Genomic DNA, 20,080 nt, shown 5'->3' on the forward strand with positions numbered 1-20,080 from the left:
CTCCAGCCTCCGACCACCGGATTCAATCCACCGCCGCCCAGATCCGCCCACATAACAGCCTTTGCGGCCGAGATCCGTACACCATATACTTTTTTTGACAAAACCCGGGGTCATTAACCGGTTCGCCGGTTTCCGGGTTTTACCCGGTTGAACCGGGTTTGTTCATTTTGACCCCGGTTTTCAATTTCTCCAGTTTTGGAGTTCAAACCGGACCGCCAAATTGTTGGGTCCCGGTCGAACCGGTCCGACCGGCCGGTCCGGTCCGGTTCCGATAACATTGCATTTAAACGCGCACAAACCTTTATATATATATACATATATATATATATATATATATATATATATATATATATATATATATATATATATATATATATATATATATAAAGTATGTATTAAATATCATAATATCTTAATTAAAGCTTAAAACAATTAAACCATAACTAGCTAACCAAGGTGTTATCACACACATGCACACACTTCAACATTCGATCAAGATGGGGAAAAACATGTATACATATATTCAACAATTATTAATGTCTTTTAATCAATAATTTGAGGCTGAAGGGAGAGGAATAATACTCTTTTCATCAAATTTGAGGTTCTTAATTAGAGGTACTCGGTTATTCATAAATTCGAGGGATTCTAACACAATTAAAAGATGTATAACAAAAACACTTAAAATCTCCCTTAAATTCTACCATTTCTTAAAAAATGCTTCACTGAAAAATTTTCCATTAAATATCTAAGATCAAGAAAACATATCAATTTAATAGATTCTAAATATTAAACAAAAACACTCAGCAGTTTCTGTAAATTACAGTTTTGACCCCAAAGTTTCAAGATTTACACATGCAACCACTCTAAAAGTTCAAAATCCACTTTTTCATGAAGAACCCCTAACAATCTGAGATTTTAATTCGGGTTTTTGGCACTTTGCACCCTTGAATTACACCATTTTGGCCCTTTGCACCCTTAAATTACAAAATTTGCAGATTGCACCCTTTAAACATAAATTGTTTGGCACTTTGCACCCCAAATTACTTTTGGCTTAGAAAAATTACCTGCAACTTGTTGAAAATATGAAAGACGGGCATATTCGCAATTCTCTAATTATCTATCCTCTTACCCCAATTCTTAATCATCGTTCCACCATTTTTATATTTCGTCCTATTAATCAAAAAACACTAAATTCTTCTTAGTCATTTCTATTTTCCATAATATGTAAATGTTGAACTAAAACTCAAGAATGGTCGGAATATATAGACAAGAGTCGAATAACACACCTTCAGAAAATCAAGTTTTATTCCATGGTAACGCTATATTTTTTTAATAATTTTGCAGATCCAAACTATTCAATGGGAGCACAAAAATCTTCCCATTATGAAACTAATAGGCACCACATTTCTACCACCAAATAAACTTCTCAGTAGCTTTATTTTGTCATTTGACTATTCAAAAAAAAAAATTGAGGGCTTGGCCTAAAATTTCCAGTTACATTATTTTTCATACTCAAAAGAAAAAAAAAAGTGATTTACTATTATTGTTTAGTGTTTATATCGATTTTACCATTGAAAGAAATGGCTAAAAATATTTTAGGATTTTTTTGATTGAAGGGACGAAAGATAAAAATGATGGAACGGTGATTAAGAATTGAGGGGAGAGAATAGATAATAAGAAAATTATGAATTTGCCCATCTTCCAGGTTTCTAGCAAGTTGCAGGTAAGTTTTCTAAGCCAAAAGTGATTTGGGGTGCAAAGTGCCAAACAATTTATGTTTAAAGGGTGCAATCTGCCAATTTTGCAATTTAAGTGTGCAAAGTGTCAAAAGAGTGTAATTTAAGGGTGCAAAGTGCCAAAAACCCTTTTAATTCAATAAATGCAGAAAACCAAGTTAGAAAGTTACTTTATGCAGAACTTTCGGAATTTTTCATTTTTCACCCCATAATTCTCTAGATCTATACATGCAAGACCACTAAAATTTCGAAAATCTTTTTTTCTTGCAAAACCTTTTTAAAACCGAAATTATCCTTCAATAAATGCTGGAAACAGTTTTGAAACCACATTTAGGACTGAATTCTCAAAAATTATGGATTTGACCCAAAAATCTTTCGATCTACACATGCAACCTCTTAATTTCACCAAATTAAATTTTCTACCAAAACTCCGAAATAAACTGAAAATTTCTTTGGGAATCCCCTTTTTAATTAACTCGAACCCATTGTTTATGTAATCTGATCATACATGCAGTGATTTTAAACATAGGAGCAAACGAGGATGAACATTTAAAATTAAGGACAACACAAAAACAAGAAAGAGGGTGTCTTTTAGATTATTTTCGAAATTTCTTTCTTGATACTTCATACCTCCATGTGCTGCAAGGATTTCGATTCCTTACCTTAAAATAAAGAAAAACAAAAGCTAGCCGAAAAGGGAAGAGTCCTTGAGGTCCTTCAACTAAAAATCGAAGTTTAGAGAGAAGGGAAAGAAAGGGAGGAAAGGGGAATTTAGAACTCAAATGGAACTCTTACCTCTTCAAGTGTGAAGATTCAACCAAGCTACTTTGATGGAGAATGACACGGTATAGATTTCAAGGTGAGAGGTGTTTTCATTTATGAAGGGACACCATGTATTTATACTGTTCTTGGAGTATTCAAGAGCAAGGGTTAGATATGGAATTCTCATATTAGTTTGAGAAATATCTTGATGGTTTTGGGGTGACTCGAGCTTGATGGAGGCTAATGTCAATGGTGTTTTCGGTGATTTGAAGAATAAGAGAGGGAGGGGAGAGAGAAGGAGAGAGCCGAAGGTGTGAGGGAGAAAGGGAGATCAGAGAGTCTCTTGGGCTTCTAATAAGCATGATTGAGGTAGAGTGTGGGTTTAGACTTAATAGTCACTAGGTTAGGCTTATATTATTTAATAGCCTAATTAATCTATACTCTCACACACACACACACGTATATTCTACACACATACATAACTATCATGCTTCATGGTATATGTATATATATACTAAGGTGTAGCATGCATTCATAATTCACATGCACACTCCTACGCACATAAGGTCACACATCTAATTAAACATTTATCAATTAAGCACATAATACTTCTTGTATGAGCCTACGATTAATTAAAATTCATATGGTATGAAATTCTAATGTTAGTAATTTTTTTTAGGGTTTTGGGAACGTGGGGTGTTACATCTACGATCTATTGGGTATCATAAACAAATCTAACGAAAACATAAACTTTATTGAACCATATATTTTTTTTCTAAGAAAATTGTGATACCCCTTTTATTGGTACTTTTTTCATGGGCCTCCACTCATATACACACTTATTTTTGGGGTGTTGCTATTTGCAGCGGGACTATTAATGAATACAGCAGAATCTTTTTTATTTAATTTTTTTTATTTGAAATTCTCTCTCCTACTCTCAAACACTCTCAAGACATTTGAATTTTGGAAAATATTTCAACTTTGAATCCGTAGCAAATGAGGCTCGATTCCTATAAAAACGCATGTTTAGGATTAGATCTAGGTAAATTTCGAAAAAAATATATATTTTTAACTTCCCGTTCTCTGGGGCACAAAAACTTGAAGATTCTTCAAGCAATCGTGCTCAGAACGGTTGCTTGAAGAATTTCAAGTGTTCGTGCCCTAGAGGCCGGGAAGTTCCATATTTTTTTTTTAAATTGTTGGTGTTTCGTCCACTATAGAACGGTGAGTTCAAAATTTTTTGAAGCTCCCGTTCTGCAGAGCACGATTCCTTGAAGATCTTCAAGTTTTTTTGCTCTGTAGAACGCGGAATGGGAGCTTAAAAAAAATTGTTTTTTCTTAATACGTATATTTAAATATCGAATTTTGTAATTATTTGAGGAACATGATAACACATATTAGGATTATTGTATTGGCATATTAATCGTCAATTTCTTTGTAAAAATCACCATCATAACCCTACCAAATAATACTAAAGGAATAAAGTAAAAAAAAAAAAAGAAAAACTAAAACCTAGATTCCCATCATCTAGGGGACGGGTACTTCAATTTTTTTTTTTTATACCCAACGTGCTGCACAACACGATCCCTCCCTTCATTCTTTTTTTTTTCTTCGTTTTTAGCTTGTAAAAATAATATGGATCGGCCACACAAAAAATGTTGTTTGGTTTCGAATTTGTCGAACGACCTTCAGATTCTAATTTTTCGACTTTATTTAGTTGAGAGAGTTTTGGTTTTTTAGAAAGTTAGAAAATTGACAAATAAGACTACCGTTGCAAATAAACCAATTTCAGTAATAGTCCCGCTGCAATTAGCATTTAAGTTATTTTTAATACACCTCCAATGGGTAAATTTAAGTATCGTCAAATTTAATTTCCATAATTGAGAAACAACATCTCTATTTAGAAAATAGATGTCTTGCACTATGCATGTGGATTTAAATGCCTATACATTTGCTTGATACAATAAATGTGCTTGGCAATTAATCAAATCAAATAATTGAGTTTTTTTCCTCAAAATATTTAAGAATTTAAATTGATTTAATATTCAATATAATTTTTTTCTTTTGAGTGAAAACGATCGATGTTCATATTAAAATTGTATATGCTTGATCTTGAACCTCAACCTTAATAGGGAAATAGCTTCTTGTATCTTCATAGTCGTACGACTAAATCGGAGCTTACGCAATGCGGAAGTGTTTTGAATAGAACTAATCCTATACAACAAGCAAACATTTGAATCCATTGAAAAATATAGAAGATTCTCAAAATATTATATTAATTTCAAAATCTATGAAACCCTAAAGATCACTTGCTTATATTTTATAGTCTCGAAAAGTAATAAAGTCCTAATTAAACTAGAAAAATACAAAATTTTATCGAATGTGGCATAAATGAGTTATTGACTAAATCTAACATATCTTGTAATTTTAGGAAGTCTCAACCGACTGATCATGATTCAAATGAGATATGATTATTTTTTTTAAACTTCTCTACAAATGATAAATTAATTCGCACTTTGAATGTCTAAACGACGTTGAATCGCTGAAATATTTTGTGATCCGTGTGCTAATTGCTCATAAGTTTTATTCGTGGATTGTTCTCAACTTGAGAGATATTTGTTTCAGACTCAAATACGAAGATTATGATACATTAAAGCCTTATTATTCCTTTATCATTCTTCTCTTCTAGAAGCTTCAAATGTTCCACCAATCTTTTCGGCATAGAAATATCGCTTACATTCTATTTCTATACGCTATAGAAAATGGCTTCTAAATCGACAATTCCCATGGCTCCAACAATTTATCTGATACAAGAATTTCATGACGACCACTATCCACAATTCGATCACATACATTTTTGCAAAATAGTTAATCAAATTTTACTAATTTAAGCAATTTTTCACCAGTTTTTTTTCCTTTTAAAAAACTTTTTAATTGTTAAGATAAAAGGCAAAAACTATAGTTTTCTTGTATTTTACATTATCTTAAGCCAGACTAGCCAATTCGATTTTATACATAATTTAATTGTGAAACAATTAGGAGATAGTGCAATAGCAATATATATATATATATATATATATATATATATATATATATATATATATATATATATATACTCAAATAGAGAAAGAAAACTAGTTAGACGAAAAATAACTTATTAGACTTTGTTCTACATAAAATTACAAATTTAAAGAAATAAAAAGATAACATTCCTTTTATTTTTTCCTTTTGTGATTTTTTTTCTAAGAATATTTGGATTGTTAAACTATAACAAATAATAACAAATAATACATGATTTTTTTTTTTTTTTCTTACTGAACTTGTTCGCAAATAGAAAAGCAAAATCCCAGAAGTTCCCGAGAGGCTCGTATCGTATGTAGTAAACTTGATTGAACAAGTCCAAATCATACTGATAAAAAAAAAAAAAGTTCGAATAGAATTGATCAAAAGAAAGAAAGAGCCAAATAATACAGATACAAAAAACAAAAACAAACGAGTTCGAGTAATATCGAACGAATAAAAGAAAAGAGCCCAAATGATATCGGACTCAAAATATGTAATGTAAAAAATTGTTCAAACTAGCAATAATCTCGAAATCACTAGAAAGTTTGGTGTTCGCCATCGCGATAAAAAGTCGGTCTACTCCCAAAATCTGCATCAATCAATCCATACAGCTGGCTTTCGTATGACGTCTCGAGATTCTTGCAGCCACGCAGCGCTTAACGGGTGCAGACATGTTGTTAACCTGTTCGGCGCTTAACCGGTACTTCTGCATTTCCCATAAGGTTTGTTTGGGCCTCGAAGAATTCTCGGCAGTCGTAAAGTAGGTCGACAAATACTTGTAACCTATAACTTTGCCATCTTGACCGATGACTGCGTCTTCTCTGCCGACTGATCTCCAAGAACCGATGCCTTGTCCCACCTTTCGATCTTTTACGATCTCTCCCTCAAAGTACTCGTCTCCGTCGATGAAGAAGTGCCATTCTTTATCCGATGTGCTACCTTCGTTATCCTTCGTTTGGTTTTTCACTGATCGAAAGTCCAACGATAAACAAACAAATCGTTAATATGCATGTATAGGTGTTAGGTTTGATATATATATATATATATATATATATATATATATATATATATATATATATATATATATATATATATATATATATATATATATATATATATATATATAGCCTTAAAAGGGTTTCCTAAACCCTACACCCGGTGAAAATCACGCCGTGCATACGTGTCTTTTTATTTCTCAAATTGAATTCAAATTTATCGGGCTTCTTTAATGCTCCTACTGAATCAAAATTAGCAAAAAAAAAAAAACAACTTAACTAAAATGACACGTGTTGATAGCAGAAATCGGTGATCATCACAAGACGTAGAGTCGAAGAAACCCTAGCTTTCATCATAAGCAATATACAAATTCCTTTTATAGATCAATTAAACAGAAAACAATAATCCGACGAATAAGCAACTTATTCATGTGTATCATCCCGTAGATCGATGCATCAATATTCAATAAATTCATATAAATAAGCACATTCTTAGTCGGCAATAAACCCTCGGTGGAACAAAAATATTCAATTAAAAATTCCGTTAAATAAGAGCATATGTGACGATAAATTCCGACAAATAATAAACACATTCTTGATTATTAAATTCCCATAAATAAGCACATTCTTGATGATAAATTCGGACAAATAAGCACATTCTTCGTCGGCATCGAATAAAAATTCAGATAAATGAGAACATTCGTGATGATAAATTCCGATAAATAAGCACATTTTTTATGAAAAAATTAGATAAATAAGCACATTCTTCGTCGGCATCAAACCCTCGGTGCAACAAAAAATTTCGTACAAAAATTCAGACAAATAAGCACATTCGTGATGATAAATCGAGACAAATAAGCACATTCTTAATGATTAAATTCATATAAACAAACACATTCTCGATACGAAAAAAAACGCACCTAAATTCTTGGGATAATCGTCGAAGAAAGAAGCTGCCGGAATCTCGGGAATAACCTCAAAAGGCAAGGATCCCGAAGCAACTTTCATGGCGAGATACGAAAGTAGCTCTTCGTCGGTGGGCTTGAACCGCCACCCTATTAGACTCTCGCCCAAGAGGAACCTCCGTAGAACCGCCTCCTTAGCACTCTCCGATGGATTATTCATCATCTTTCTATCGGTGTTAATAGAAAACAATTACAGCAGAGACAAGTTTTTCGATCTGTGGGCGTGTGTGTGTGTGTGTGTGTAAGAAAAAAGCAACAGATATTTTAAATTAGAAAGACTGCACCCCACATCATTGGGTATTTATATATACATTATTCCAGAATTAGGGTTTATATATATAAATACAATTCCGAAAAAAGCAACGTGTGTGTATATATATATATATATATATATATATATATATATATATATATATATATATATATATATATATATATAAAGCAATTAAAACAATTCCTGAAACTGAAACCCTAGAATTAAAAGCTTCTTTCCGAAAAGAATTTGGCTTCCAACTAAGCAGTGGTTAATATATATATATATATATATATATATATATATATATATATATATATATATATATATATATATATATATATATATATATATATATATATATATATATATATTAACTAGTGCTTAGTTGGAAGCCAAATCCTTTTCGGAAAGAAGCTTTTAATGCTCGGGTTTCAATTTTAGAAATTGTATTTTAATTGCTTTTCTTGAATTTATATATTGAAGACTTGATTTTGGTGTGACTGAATTAAATAGAAGATTAATTAATGACCTTACACAGTATTAGATTTTTTATTTGTATTATTTCCTTTAATTTCTTTTTTTTTTTTTTTTTCAGAACTAGCATTTTTTTTCCCTTGCCTTGTATGGGATAGCATTTTAAAAGTGAAAATAAAAATTAGTTAATACATGACAATAAAAATTATAATAAAATTTATTACTTATATCGATAATAGCGTTTAATATTTATACAAATTGAATAATGCAAACTCATTCCCCAAAAAAATATATATAATTAATTGTCATAATATCAAATTGATCAATAAATAAATGAAACAAAAAAGAATTACAGAAAATAGACTGGATAATAGAAGATAAAAATAATAATAACAATTACAAAAATATAGTGTTGTGGATCAGGACTGTGCTACTCGAGATTTGGTGTGAAGTAATTGAAAAAAATGTTGTTTTTTTTTTCGAATATGACATAGGGTTTCTTAGGTCGCCGCAACGTTTCTTTCTTTTATATATAAGATATATTTTTTAAAATATTAAATATAAAAAGAAGTCGGTAACCTCGAGGTTGTATTATACAGTAGAACATCGATAAATTAATACCACGTAAATAAATAACTTCACTTAAATAATATTTTTTTCCGTTCCCGACTCGGGGACAAAATGCTAAACTATAATTCGCTAAAGTTATAAGATAATACACATTCAAAAATTTTTAAAAAAACCCGTATAATATATTATAAATTAATAAAGCATAAAATAATTTTTAAAATTACATAGTATAATACATTTTTTTTAAGTATTTTTTTTTATTTTCTTCTTCTTCTTCTTTTTTTTCTCTTCAAGCACTAAATTTCTCTTCTTTTCTATAGGACATGTTTTTTTTATTATTATATAGTTTTTTCTTTTTCTTTCTTCTTTTTCTCCTTCCCCACTAAATACGAGCAACTTTGAATTTTTATTTTTACATTTGTTTTTTCTTTTTAATTCTTTTCTTTTTCTTTTTTTCTTTTTTTTTTTCCCCCTCGGCACTAACTTTTCTCTCTTTTTTTATAGCACACGTATGTATGTGTATTAAATTTCATTTTTAAAATAGATATATAGATTATGATTGCAATTAGTGGAATTTTTACATTTTCGGTGTTTCATTGTCTTGCTATTGTACATGTCATATGTGTTTACTAATTTCTAATTTTGCTTATCTTATATTTTTTTTTCAATATCCACCTGTGTTAACGTACGAGGCAAAATACTAGTAAAATCTAAAATAACTCGTTATATTTTTTATAATATTATTTATTAAAACCAATGTTATCGGAACCGGACAGGACCGGCCGGTCGGACCGGTTCGACCGGGACCCAACAATTTGGCGGTCCGGTTTGAACTCCAAAACCGGAGAAATTGAAAACCGGGGTCAAAATGAACAAACCCGGTTCAACCGGGTAAAACCCGGAAACCGGCGAACCGGTTAATGACCCCGGGTTTTGTCAATAAAAGTATATGGTGTACAGATCTCGGCCGCAAAGGCTGTTATGTGGGCGGATCTGGGCGGCGGTGGGTTGAATCCGGTGGTCGGAGGCTGGAGGTGGACGGATCTTGGTTGTAAAGACTATATTAGGTGGGCGAATCTGGGCGGTGGTGGGCTGAATTCAGTGGTCGGAGGCCGAAATGGAGAGAAAGGAGAGAAAAATAAGAGAAGAAGAGAAGGAAGGTTTTTGGATTTACAGAGGAGAGAGAAAGGAAGAGAGAGAGAGAGAGAGAGAGAGAGAGGGAGAGGGGGGCTGCTGCGTGAAGAAGAAAGGAAAAAGAAAGTGGGAAGAGAGAGAAAGAGACATGTCAAATGAGAGATAAAAAATGTTAATAAAAATATAAATAAAACAAAATGAAGTGAGATATATGATATTAAAATGGAAAAGACATGTAAAATATATAAAAGATATATAGGAATATTGTATTTTTAAAGTTTAAAATTAATACAATAATTAAAAAAATTAATAAATAAAAAAATTAAAAAACCCGGGTCGAACTCGGTTGAACCGGTCCAACCGTGACCCGAAAACCTATCCGGTTTTGTGTCCGGTCCGATTCTGATAACATTGATTAAAACCCTAAGGCATATTCTCACCGTGTTGAAAATAGATTCAATACTCGTAAATCCTCAAAAATATAATTACTAGAGAAGTCACAACAATATTGTGAATTAGCTAAAGGATCTTACAAATTCAAAAAATAAGTTGTGGAGAGCTTATAAGATTTTTTTTGAAGATCTTAAAATAATTAGTAAAAGAAAATAAGAAGCTCATTATCCAAACACTCTAATTTAAAAAATAAGATGCGATATTTTATCGACTCTTAAAAAATTTATCAGGTAAGGTATAAGGACTTATCTGATATTTAAAATAAGCTTAGTCAACACCTTCTATATCTTGTATATGATCATATATTCAATTAGTGTAGATGTCAATAGTAAATATCACTTTTAACTAAATTACTATATATACGTCGACGCGATGTGCATGTTACTATTGGGAAAAAAAATGAATTTTGATGAATATTTAAGTAAGTTAAATGTATAGAATATACCTTATTAGAGCAACTCCAATGGACAAGTATCACAATGGAATATCAAATACTCATTTGAACTTCTTATATATATTATTTTGATACCTCTTTAAAAGTTTTTTACTCCAACCATAAACATCAAATAGATTATCAAAATTTAAATATATGAATAATTATATTTTTAAATATCATGTGTCAACTTATGATAGGTTGATTGAGTGGTTACGATTTTGATACTTCACTTTTCGGGATCCATTTTTGCACCTCCAGGATATTGAGTATCAAACTAACCATCAATTTTATGCCTCCATTGGATATTTTAAGTTTTGGGGATCAAAATGGAAGTTTTATCATCTGATACTCCATTTGATTCCCCCATTGGAGTTGCTCTTTGAGAAACTTCAATGGAGGCACTAAATAAAGTATCAAACTAATAAACTACCACTTTGATGTTATAAAATTAAAAGATCCTCCTCCAATGGAGGCATTAACGTGAGAATTATTTTGATACTCAACTACTCCGAGGTGTAAAAATACTTCCTGGAAAATGAGGTATCAAAAATATAACCACCCAATTAACCTATCATTATTTGACACGTGGCATTTAAAAATATAATTATTCATATAATTAAAATTTGATAATCTACTTAATACTTGTGGTTGGAGTGAATTTTTTTTCAAGAAGTATCAAAGTACTATATCAAACATCAAATGAATATTTAATGCTCCATTTTGATATCTCCTGCTGGAGTTACTCTGATACGATCCTAACAAGCTCCAAGTTGAAGAATTGGAAGAAGCGAAAGCGTACAAGTTTAAGGAGTTTATTCGGTTTGGAATTGAAGAATGAAAGATTGGATCAGGTCTTTGAGGAGTCCATGGTTTGGAATTGGAAGAAAAGAAAGAGAAGAAGTCGTTGGACAAGTCGAATTCCATGCATCCGAGATTCTCGCCTATTCTGGCAGAGTTTACCATTCGAGTTATAACTCTCGCATCCGAAGTCCAATTGAGCTGATTCAAAATGATTCAGAAAGCTAACTGAAAGATCTACAACTTTTATGTTTTGAGCGAAGATATATTCGAAGTGGAACATTGTCTAAATTGAGCTTTAATTGCATGCACGTGCACAGCCCAATGTCGCGAGATTAGAAGGGTGATCGAGAAGCCGACTTGAAGATCAAGTTATCTTATTTAATTATGCTCGTTTTTTAATTTATGCTTTATTATGTTTTTTTATTATTTTAGAGTCCTTTATGCTTAGGATTTGGTTATTTATTTATTTCCTTATTATAGTTTAGGTAGGAGTCATTTTCCTTCTGAAAAAGGAGTCTTTTTAGATCTTATAAATAGGTTGCCAATTTGGCATATTAGGAGGACGAATTTTGATCATTTAATTTAGTTTATTCTCTTTGGTTCGTGAAGAACTGTCTGAACATATCGGTGGATTCCGTTTGTTCACCCCGACTTATCAATCGAACTTTCGCAATCGATTGTGGCGTCTTCGCATACACCCTTTGATTCCTTCTTTAGGACGGTCCGGAATTTTGATATCCGAAGTATTGATATCGGATTTCGTCATACAAACCTCGCCAACAATGTAACGAGAATTGCGAACTTGAACTGATATCTAGGGTACGTCAATCAAGAGATACAATTAGAAAATATAATTACATCTCTAAACCTTACCTTTAAATATTACACTATTTGTCATTATTTCGCTCGCTATATATCTAAGTCGGAGACTTTGCTTGCAGGTATATGGAACAAAATTTCCTTTGTGACATTTGAATTTTTTAAATTTTTTTAATAATTATTTAAAATAGGAGGTGTAACTTTTTCGTTATTTTCTCACTTACATCAAATGGTGTTAGGGTTAAATGTCTAAAAACTAACATCGATGGCCACATTGAGACAATTTTTCAAGTACAGGGGGGCAAATCGATGCAATTGAGAGTATAAGGGGGTAAATAGAAAAGCCAAATCCCATAAGTTCGTAAGAGGCTCGTATGTAGTAAACTTGATTGAACGAGTCCAAATAATACTGATAAAAAGAAAAAAAGAAAAAAAGAACGAACGAGTCCGAGTAGCATCGATCAAAAGAAAGAAATAGCCAAATAATACAGATAAAAAAACAAAAACGCATGAATTCGAATAATATCGACCGTTGTTGGGCGAAAACCTACACGCAAGTGCACGTATCGTACAAGTAATATAGTGGACTAAAAGTCCGGATATCGAACCCACAGTGAATATTTAATTATCTAATCTTAGACGCTAAATTCTACCAATTATTATCAAGCCCACCCTACACAGTCGACTTTAGGGAGAAATAAGTAAATTAAACTAAATTAAAAAGCAAATGAAAAAGACACGAACACGAAAGCAATAAAAAACAAAGGTTTAATCAGAGTAAGCAAGCCTAGGATTTTATTCTTCCCCCTATGTGATTATTATTCCCCCAATTCCTTCAATTATGCAAGCAATTAACCCGGATTATTAACCTGAGATGCTAATTTAATCATAACCCGCTTCCGCGTGTATTACGATTCTAATACTCTAGATTCAATTACTATATTCCTATGCAATTAATTCTAGAACACATCATTAAGCACAAATCTCAATAATGGCTACCTAAGAGATTAACTATATTCCTATGTTAATACCACAAAGGCTCTTCTACCACCGTTCTAATTATTAACCCGATCTTCCGATTCATGCGATTAACAATAACATAAAAGCACATAAGTTGATCAAGTTCATGCACTTAATAAAACAAGTAGAAGAAATAATCCGGAATTCAAACTTGCATAAAATCATAGAATTGGGTTCATAAATCCCACATAGGGTTCCAAATAAAATCCTAGAAATAAGAAATTTAGCTACTCATGATTAAAGCAAAAACACAAATAAAATAAGTCATAAACGATAAATCTATGCTTAGAGTCTTCGAATTCTTCGTCTTCGTTATTGCTTTGTTGTTCTCCAAATTGCGTAAAAAGATCCCTAATTGTGTGCTTGGATTGGTCTTATATAGGGTGAAGAACTTGGGGAAGAAGGCAGTTTCCTTGTGCAATTAAAATCCCTGTACTGCGCAACTTCGGGGTATGGGACGGGGGTCCCATAATTTGCACTAAAACCGGGACGGGGGTCCGAGCCTTGTTTCTTCAGAATTTTGATATTTTCACTTTTGACCCATATTTTCGCCAAAATTGCAGTTTTGACCCCATACTTTTCCAATTCTTCAATTTGTACCTAAAATAAAATAAATCAACTTTTTAAGCACCAATTATCATTAAAACACACCAAAAGCCCAAATAAAAAGGTACGATAAAGTGTAAAAAAATACACTTAACACACCCCCAAACTTGAACTTTTGCTTGTCCTCAAGCAAAATCTACCAATAAGCAAATAACTCAACTATTACATCTCATCACATAGATCAATGATCAACTTCACGTTTTCAAAACTTGTAATTATAATGACAATTCTTAGGCATTCGCAAGCTCAAAATTCAACAACACTTAGTCACTCACCATTACCAAAAACCACAATTCATACAATTGCTTCAAGCATCAAATATTTGCAAATTAAAGATAGAAAGAATTTATACTTACATGCATATGCTTGACTCCAAATACTCACCAAATTATTCTACTCTACTAATATCGAACATTAAGCTATTGGGATCATTGGGGCTTTGTGTTGGGGATCGTGCATGTATACGCAGCGGAATTTAAAATTTTTATATCGAACTAGTTTCGATTACATGCAAAACTAATCACATAGTCAACGTACCTTAACGCTTCCGCCATACATATGGTAATTATCGATTTAATTGGAAAACGCGTAAAACCGAAAATTACGAAACATGCTTATTTTTAATTTCACAAAATCGAAACATGTAATCACGTATTACTCATGCTTGCAAGTTAATAATCATACAAACATGTTCGAATCGAATTACGAAAGTTCCGATTTATTACCTCTTGTAGCGTGAGATTTCGACGAATCAAAATCCTAAAACGAGTCACGTACAAGCTGCAAATTACCAATCCACGGGCTGCAATTCACGGCTGGAACAAGCTGATCCAGCAAGCGGCGAATGGCAACGAACGGCAGCAGCAGCGGCGGCGCGTGGCAGCGGCAGCGGCGGCGCGTGAGCGGCGGTGCGACGCGTGCGGCGGTGCGCGGATTCGTCGGGGCAGCAGCTCCTCTCCAATTAGGTTTCACCTCGTATATTTTGACCCACTCGAACTACAGCACTAGATGTAAACGAGTTAGATAAACAACAAGAATAAACGAAGGAATAAACGGGAGAAAACCGGCGGTTTCCGGCGAAGACCGGCGGTGGCGCGGCGGAGATGCAACGGCCGAGAGGAGGGGCTGAGCGGCTAGGGTTTTGGTGCTGAAAAATCTGATCTCAAAACTCCTTTTGAGGTCTATTTATATCTAGGGTTTTCAACCCTAGCGGGCTTAAGTCATTGGGCTTGACCCACTGATGCATTAAGTCCATTCCCTTTACGGCCTCGTTTCTAATAAACGATCGTCCACAAAATTATAACAAAATTATATTTGTGACGAGCTCAAAGTCCTCGTCGATACGAGTGCCTCTTCGAAATTTCCAATTTCCAAAATTGGAAACTTCCAATTCAGTGGACTTGCTAAATCGGGAAACTTCCCAATTTAGAAAGTTCACTAAATTCCGCATTTCTCCTTTTCTCCACGTTTATTCCAATTCGCAATTCACAATTACGAATCTTGGATTCAATCATATCGACATCCAATCGTTCAAAGATTAACACATTAATCTATGCTTGTTGTTATCAAGGATCTATATTACACGAGAAGTGTGACCCTCAATGGTTCAGGTGTATGCTAGCCGTGGGCTCACAACTCTTTGTGATTCGAACAACACATTGTTCTTATACGAACTCCTCCCAAGAGTCCCGATTAGAGTAGAACTCATTTTACCTAATCCCGATCAAATCGGTGCCCAACGAATCAAGATTGGCGTCTAGCAACTACGCATCATGATTCCCTAGATACAAATGAAGTGCCTGCAAGAACCTTATGATATAGTTAGCGTACAGTACGATCCCTTCGTAGCACATGTCCCGATTGAACTAGAGGCATTGGTTCACCGAGACCTCTTATAAAGTTCAATAACCGTGCGAACGTTCTAGGTATTATAAATCCGTTCGTGTGCGACTTAGGGAAACACATTTCCCTAATCACCCCACTATCAACTCTGGCCAGAGATTCCATGGATTATAAACCGTCAGAACACACAGGACATCCATGACTACTCAAGCGCTCGAATCCCCTACTACAATGCACAGACTTCACACTAGATTTCGGATTGCACGAACGTTGGCCCTTGGAGCGGTCCGCGGTGGGACTCAGGGACAGGTCACGATACAATCGGTCCTCTAGTGAAGTCACGGTGATGTCTGGGTCTTAAGGACTAATGGTGTACAACTATATCTTAGAAACCTATTACTCGATGAATGAGAACCACTTATAGATTTCTAGGGCGAGGGAGTTCAGTGAACTCATTCAGTATGAGCACCCACTCAAGTATGCCGATGTCACAACACCGAGGACTGATGAGACGCAGTACACATACACTAAGTGCTAGTCTCAAAAGGGAAAGGCCGGTATCCTCATTATTGGCGTAACCCATCGACTAGGAACAAGGTTTAACAGTTACATTACATTGCTGAGTTATCTCACGATTCTACTAGATCAACTCACAGTAATAGAGTAACTCGTTAGGACTATATCTATGCTGCTTGCATGGGATAACAGATATAGAATGCCAAATAAGATATTTTATTATTACGAACGAAAAACGATTGTTTTATTACAAAGAAAAGAGAAAGACCACAGCCACAAGTTGGCTTGCCGGTCACCTACTCTAACAATCTCCCACTTGACCTAAAGCCAACTACTCATAAATCTAAGTCCCATCGACTCTCGATGTTTCTCGTGGACTGATCCTGACAATGGCTTGGTGAAGGGATCTGCAATATTGTCCTCCGAGGTGACTCTGTCTAGCTTGACTTCACCTCTCTCTATGATCTCTCGGATCACATGGTATTTTCTCAACACGTGCTTCGACTTCTGATGAGCTCTTGGTTCCTTAGCTTGCGCTACGGCTCCGTTGTTATCGCAGTACAGCCGTACTGGATCGCTAGCGTTCGGAAATACACCCAACTCTTGGATGAATTTCCTAATCCATGACCCTTCCTTTGAAGCATCTGATGCTGCAATATATTCAGCCTCGGTGGTGGAATCAGCCGTCGTGCCTTGTTTGGAACTCTTCCAACACACGGCACCTCCGTTGACTTTGAATATATACCCCGAGTTTGACTTCGAGTCATCCACGTCCGATTGAAAACTAGAATCCGTGAAGCCTTCTAATTTCAACTCGGTATCCCCATAGACCAAAAACAAATCTCGAGTTCTTCGCAAGTACTTGAGAATGTCCTTCACAGCCTTCCAATGGGCTGGGCCGGGGTCAGACTGATATCTGCTTGTGACGCTCACAGCATACGCAATATCAGGTCGTGTACACAGCATGCCATACATTATGCTTCCTATAGCGGATGCATAAGGTGTCCTTTTCATCTCCTCGATTTCCATTTGCGTTTGAGGACGCATGGATTTCGAGAGACGAACCCCATGGGACATTGGCAAGAATCCCTTCTTGGATTCTTCCATGCTAAACCGTTTAAGAACGGTGTCTATGTACATGGATTGGGACAAGCCAAGCAATCTCCTCGATCTATCTCTATAGATCCGTATTCCCAATACGTAGGATGCTTCTCCCAAATCCTTCATCGAGAAACGTGTGGATAACCATACTTTAGTCGACTGCAACATCCCTACATCATTCCCAATGAGTAGTATGTCATCAACATAAAGTACAAGAAAAGTCACTGCACTCCCACTAACCTTCTTGTAGACACAAGGTTCCTCCGGGTTTTTCACAAATTCAAACTCTTTGATAGTTGTGTCGAACCTTTTGTTCCAACTACGGGATGCTTGTTTCAATCCATAAATGGATCGCTGGAGTTTGCAAACCTTTTGCTCATCTCCAGAAGATATGAAGCCTTCCGGCTGCGCCATGTAAATTTCTTCCTCAATGTCCCCATTAAGGAAAGCGGTCTTCACATCCATTTGCCATATCTCGTAGTCATACCACGCAGAGATGGCCAGCAAAATCCTAATGGACTTAAGCATAGCAACTGGAGAGAAGGTTTCCTCATAGTCAACTCCTTGCTTTTGAGTATAACCCTTCGCTACCAATCTAGCCTTGTAGGTCGATACCTTTCCATCTACTCCAATTTTCTTCTTATAGATCCACTTGCAGCCTATGGGAACAATTCCCTCGGGTGGATCTACCAAGGTCCATACCTTGTTGGAGTACATAGAGTCCATTTCGGATTTCATGGCATTAAGCCAATGTCCCTTGTCTGTATCCGATACAGCTTCGTTGAAAGTTCTAGGATCACATCCTTGGTCAACTTCATCAACGAGGAATAACCTATCGGGCGCTCTCCGAACTCTTTCGGATCTACGCAGCGACGGTTCAGGAGGTATGTTAGTGGTTTGTTGAATTGGTTCATTATCTGATTGTTGTGCTTGAACTTCAGATTGTGGTTCTCGAACTTCTTCGAGATCAACTACACTGCCCTTTCTATCCGATAGAAATTCCTTCTCAAGGAACACGGCATTTCTCGAGACGAACACCTTTGCCTCGGAAACATAGTAGAATTCGTATCCCATGGAATCCTCGGGATACCCCACAAAATAGCATAGGTCGGATTTTCCATCCAACTTATCTCCCACTAGCCGCTTCACGTAAGCGGGACAACCCCATATCCTAATATGTTTAAACGTGGGTTTCTTGGAGTGCCAAAGTTCATAAGGTGTGGAGTTAACTGCTTTGGTATTAACCCTATTCAGCAAATACACGGCAGTTAGGAGTGCATGACCCCACAGGTATGCCGGTAGCTCGGTGAACCCCATCATAGATCGAACCATGTCTAACAGTGTTCGATTCCGACGTTCGGAAACTCCATTAAGTTGAGGAGTTCCAGGAGGAGTCCATTGAGACAGAATCCCATTCTCTTTACGATAGTCTATAAACTCAGTACTTAAGTATTCGCCACCACGATCGGATCGTAGTTTCTTAATACGTCTACCGAGTTGGTTTTCTACTTGGTGTCTAAAATCTTTGAACCTTTCAAAAGTTTTAGACTTAAACTTCATTAAGTACAAGAAACCATACCTAGAATAATCATCGGTAAAGGTAACGAAGTAGTTAAAACCACCCCTAGCACTAACGCTTAGTGGACCACACACGTCTGAATGGATCAAATCCAAAAGACCCTCGGCCCGTTCCATCTTCCCTTTGAAGGGAGTCTTGGTCATTTTTCCTTTAAGGCAGGATACACAAGTTTGAAGTGATTTAACGTCCTCCAAGGAGAACATTCCTTCACTAACAAACTTGTTCATCCTTCTCAAGGAAATGTGACCTAGTCGAGCGTGCCAAAGTTGTGCGGGGTTAAGACTTATATCTTTTCGTTTTGCTGATATAACGTTAATTGGTATTTCACTTGGATTCAGTTCATATAAGTTGTTTATAAGTTGTCCCTTACAAATCATATTTTGTTCCTTTTGTATAATGCAAATCGAATTTCCAAAAACAAAAGTAAAACCTTCATTATCCAAAACAGGAATAGACATAAGGTTTCGAATAAGTGACGGAACAAATAAACAATTGTTCAAAACAATGGAAAAACTAGAATCCAAAACAGAAAGATAAATTGTCCCAATGGCTTCAGCAGCAACCCTTGCTCCGTTGCCCATTCTTAGGTAGGTCTCACCCACATTAAGCCTCCTACTTCTTGTCATGAGCTGCAAATCATTACAAAGATGTGAGCCACAACCGGTATCCAATACCCAAGAAGAAGATTTAACGGACAAATTAACTTCAACTAAATACGTACCCTTTTCAGAACGTTTCTGATCGAGGTAAGCCTTGCAGTTGCGTTTCCTCTACTTGGAGCACAAGTTTCAGATTGCGAAGCCAATCCAAATAGTTTGGACCGGTGAGTTTGTTTTGGTCGAGGATTGAGGAAAAGGGATGTTTGGACATTGTTGCTGAGAAAATTTTAAGAAGACAATAATTAGAGTTTAGTTCGTAATAATCGTTACAATTAAAATTTTGGACTTTTATA

The 20,080-nt window shown here is 35.0% G+C and overlaps 1 protein-coding gene across 1 annotated transcript; it reads right to left on the reverse strand.

Moving 5' to 3' along the window:
* Positions 1 to 6,159: 6,159 nt before the first annotated feature.
* LOC105951495 (NAC domain-containing protein JA2-like) lies at positions 6,160 to 7,684 on the reverse strand. Its single transcript, XM_088822701.1, has 2 exons — positions 7,477 to 7,684; positions 6,160 to 6,527 (listed from the first exon to the last, which is right to left on the reverse strand). Exons 1-2 carry the CDS (start codon positions 7,682 to 7,684, stop codon positions 6,160 to 6,162), a joined length of 576 nt encoding a protein of 191 aa, XP_088678827.1.
* Positions 7,685 to 20,080: the final 12,396 nt, after the last annotated feature.

The sequence above is a fragment of the Erythranthe guttata genome, chromosome 9 (genome assembly GCF_056151865.1).
Source record: "Erythranthe guttata isolate IM_541 chromosome 9, IM_541, whole genome shotgun sequence".
Taxonomy (NCBI): Eukaryota; Viridiplantae; Streptophyta; class Magnoliopsida; order Lamiales; family Phrymaceae; genus Erythranthe; species Erythranthe guttata.

Bases quoted from the DNA above. Each gene is read 5' to 3' on its own strand.
- LOC105951495 (XM_088822701.1), bottom strand. From the start codon at position 7,684: ATGATGAATAATCCATCGGAGAGTGCTAAGGAGGCGGTTCTACGGAGG. The intron at 6,528-7,476 runs GTGCGTTTTTTT...ACTTTCGATCAG, and splicing joins CGATTATCCCAAGAATTTAG to TGAAAAACCAAACGAAGGAT.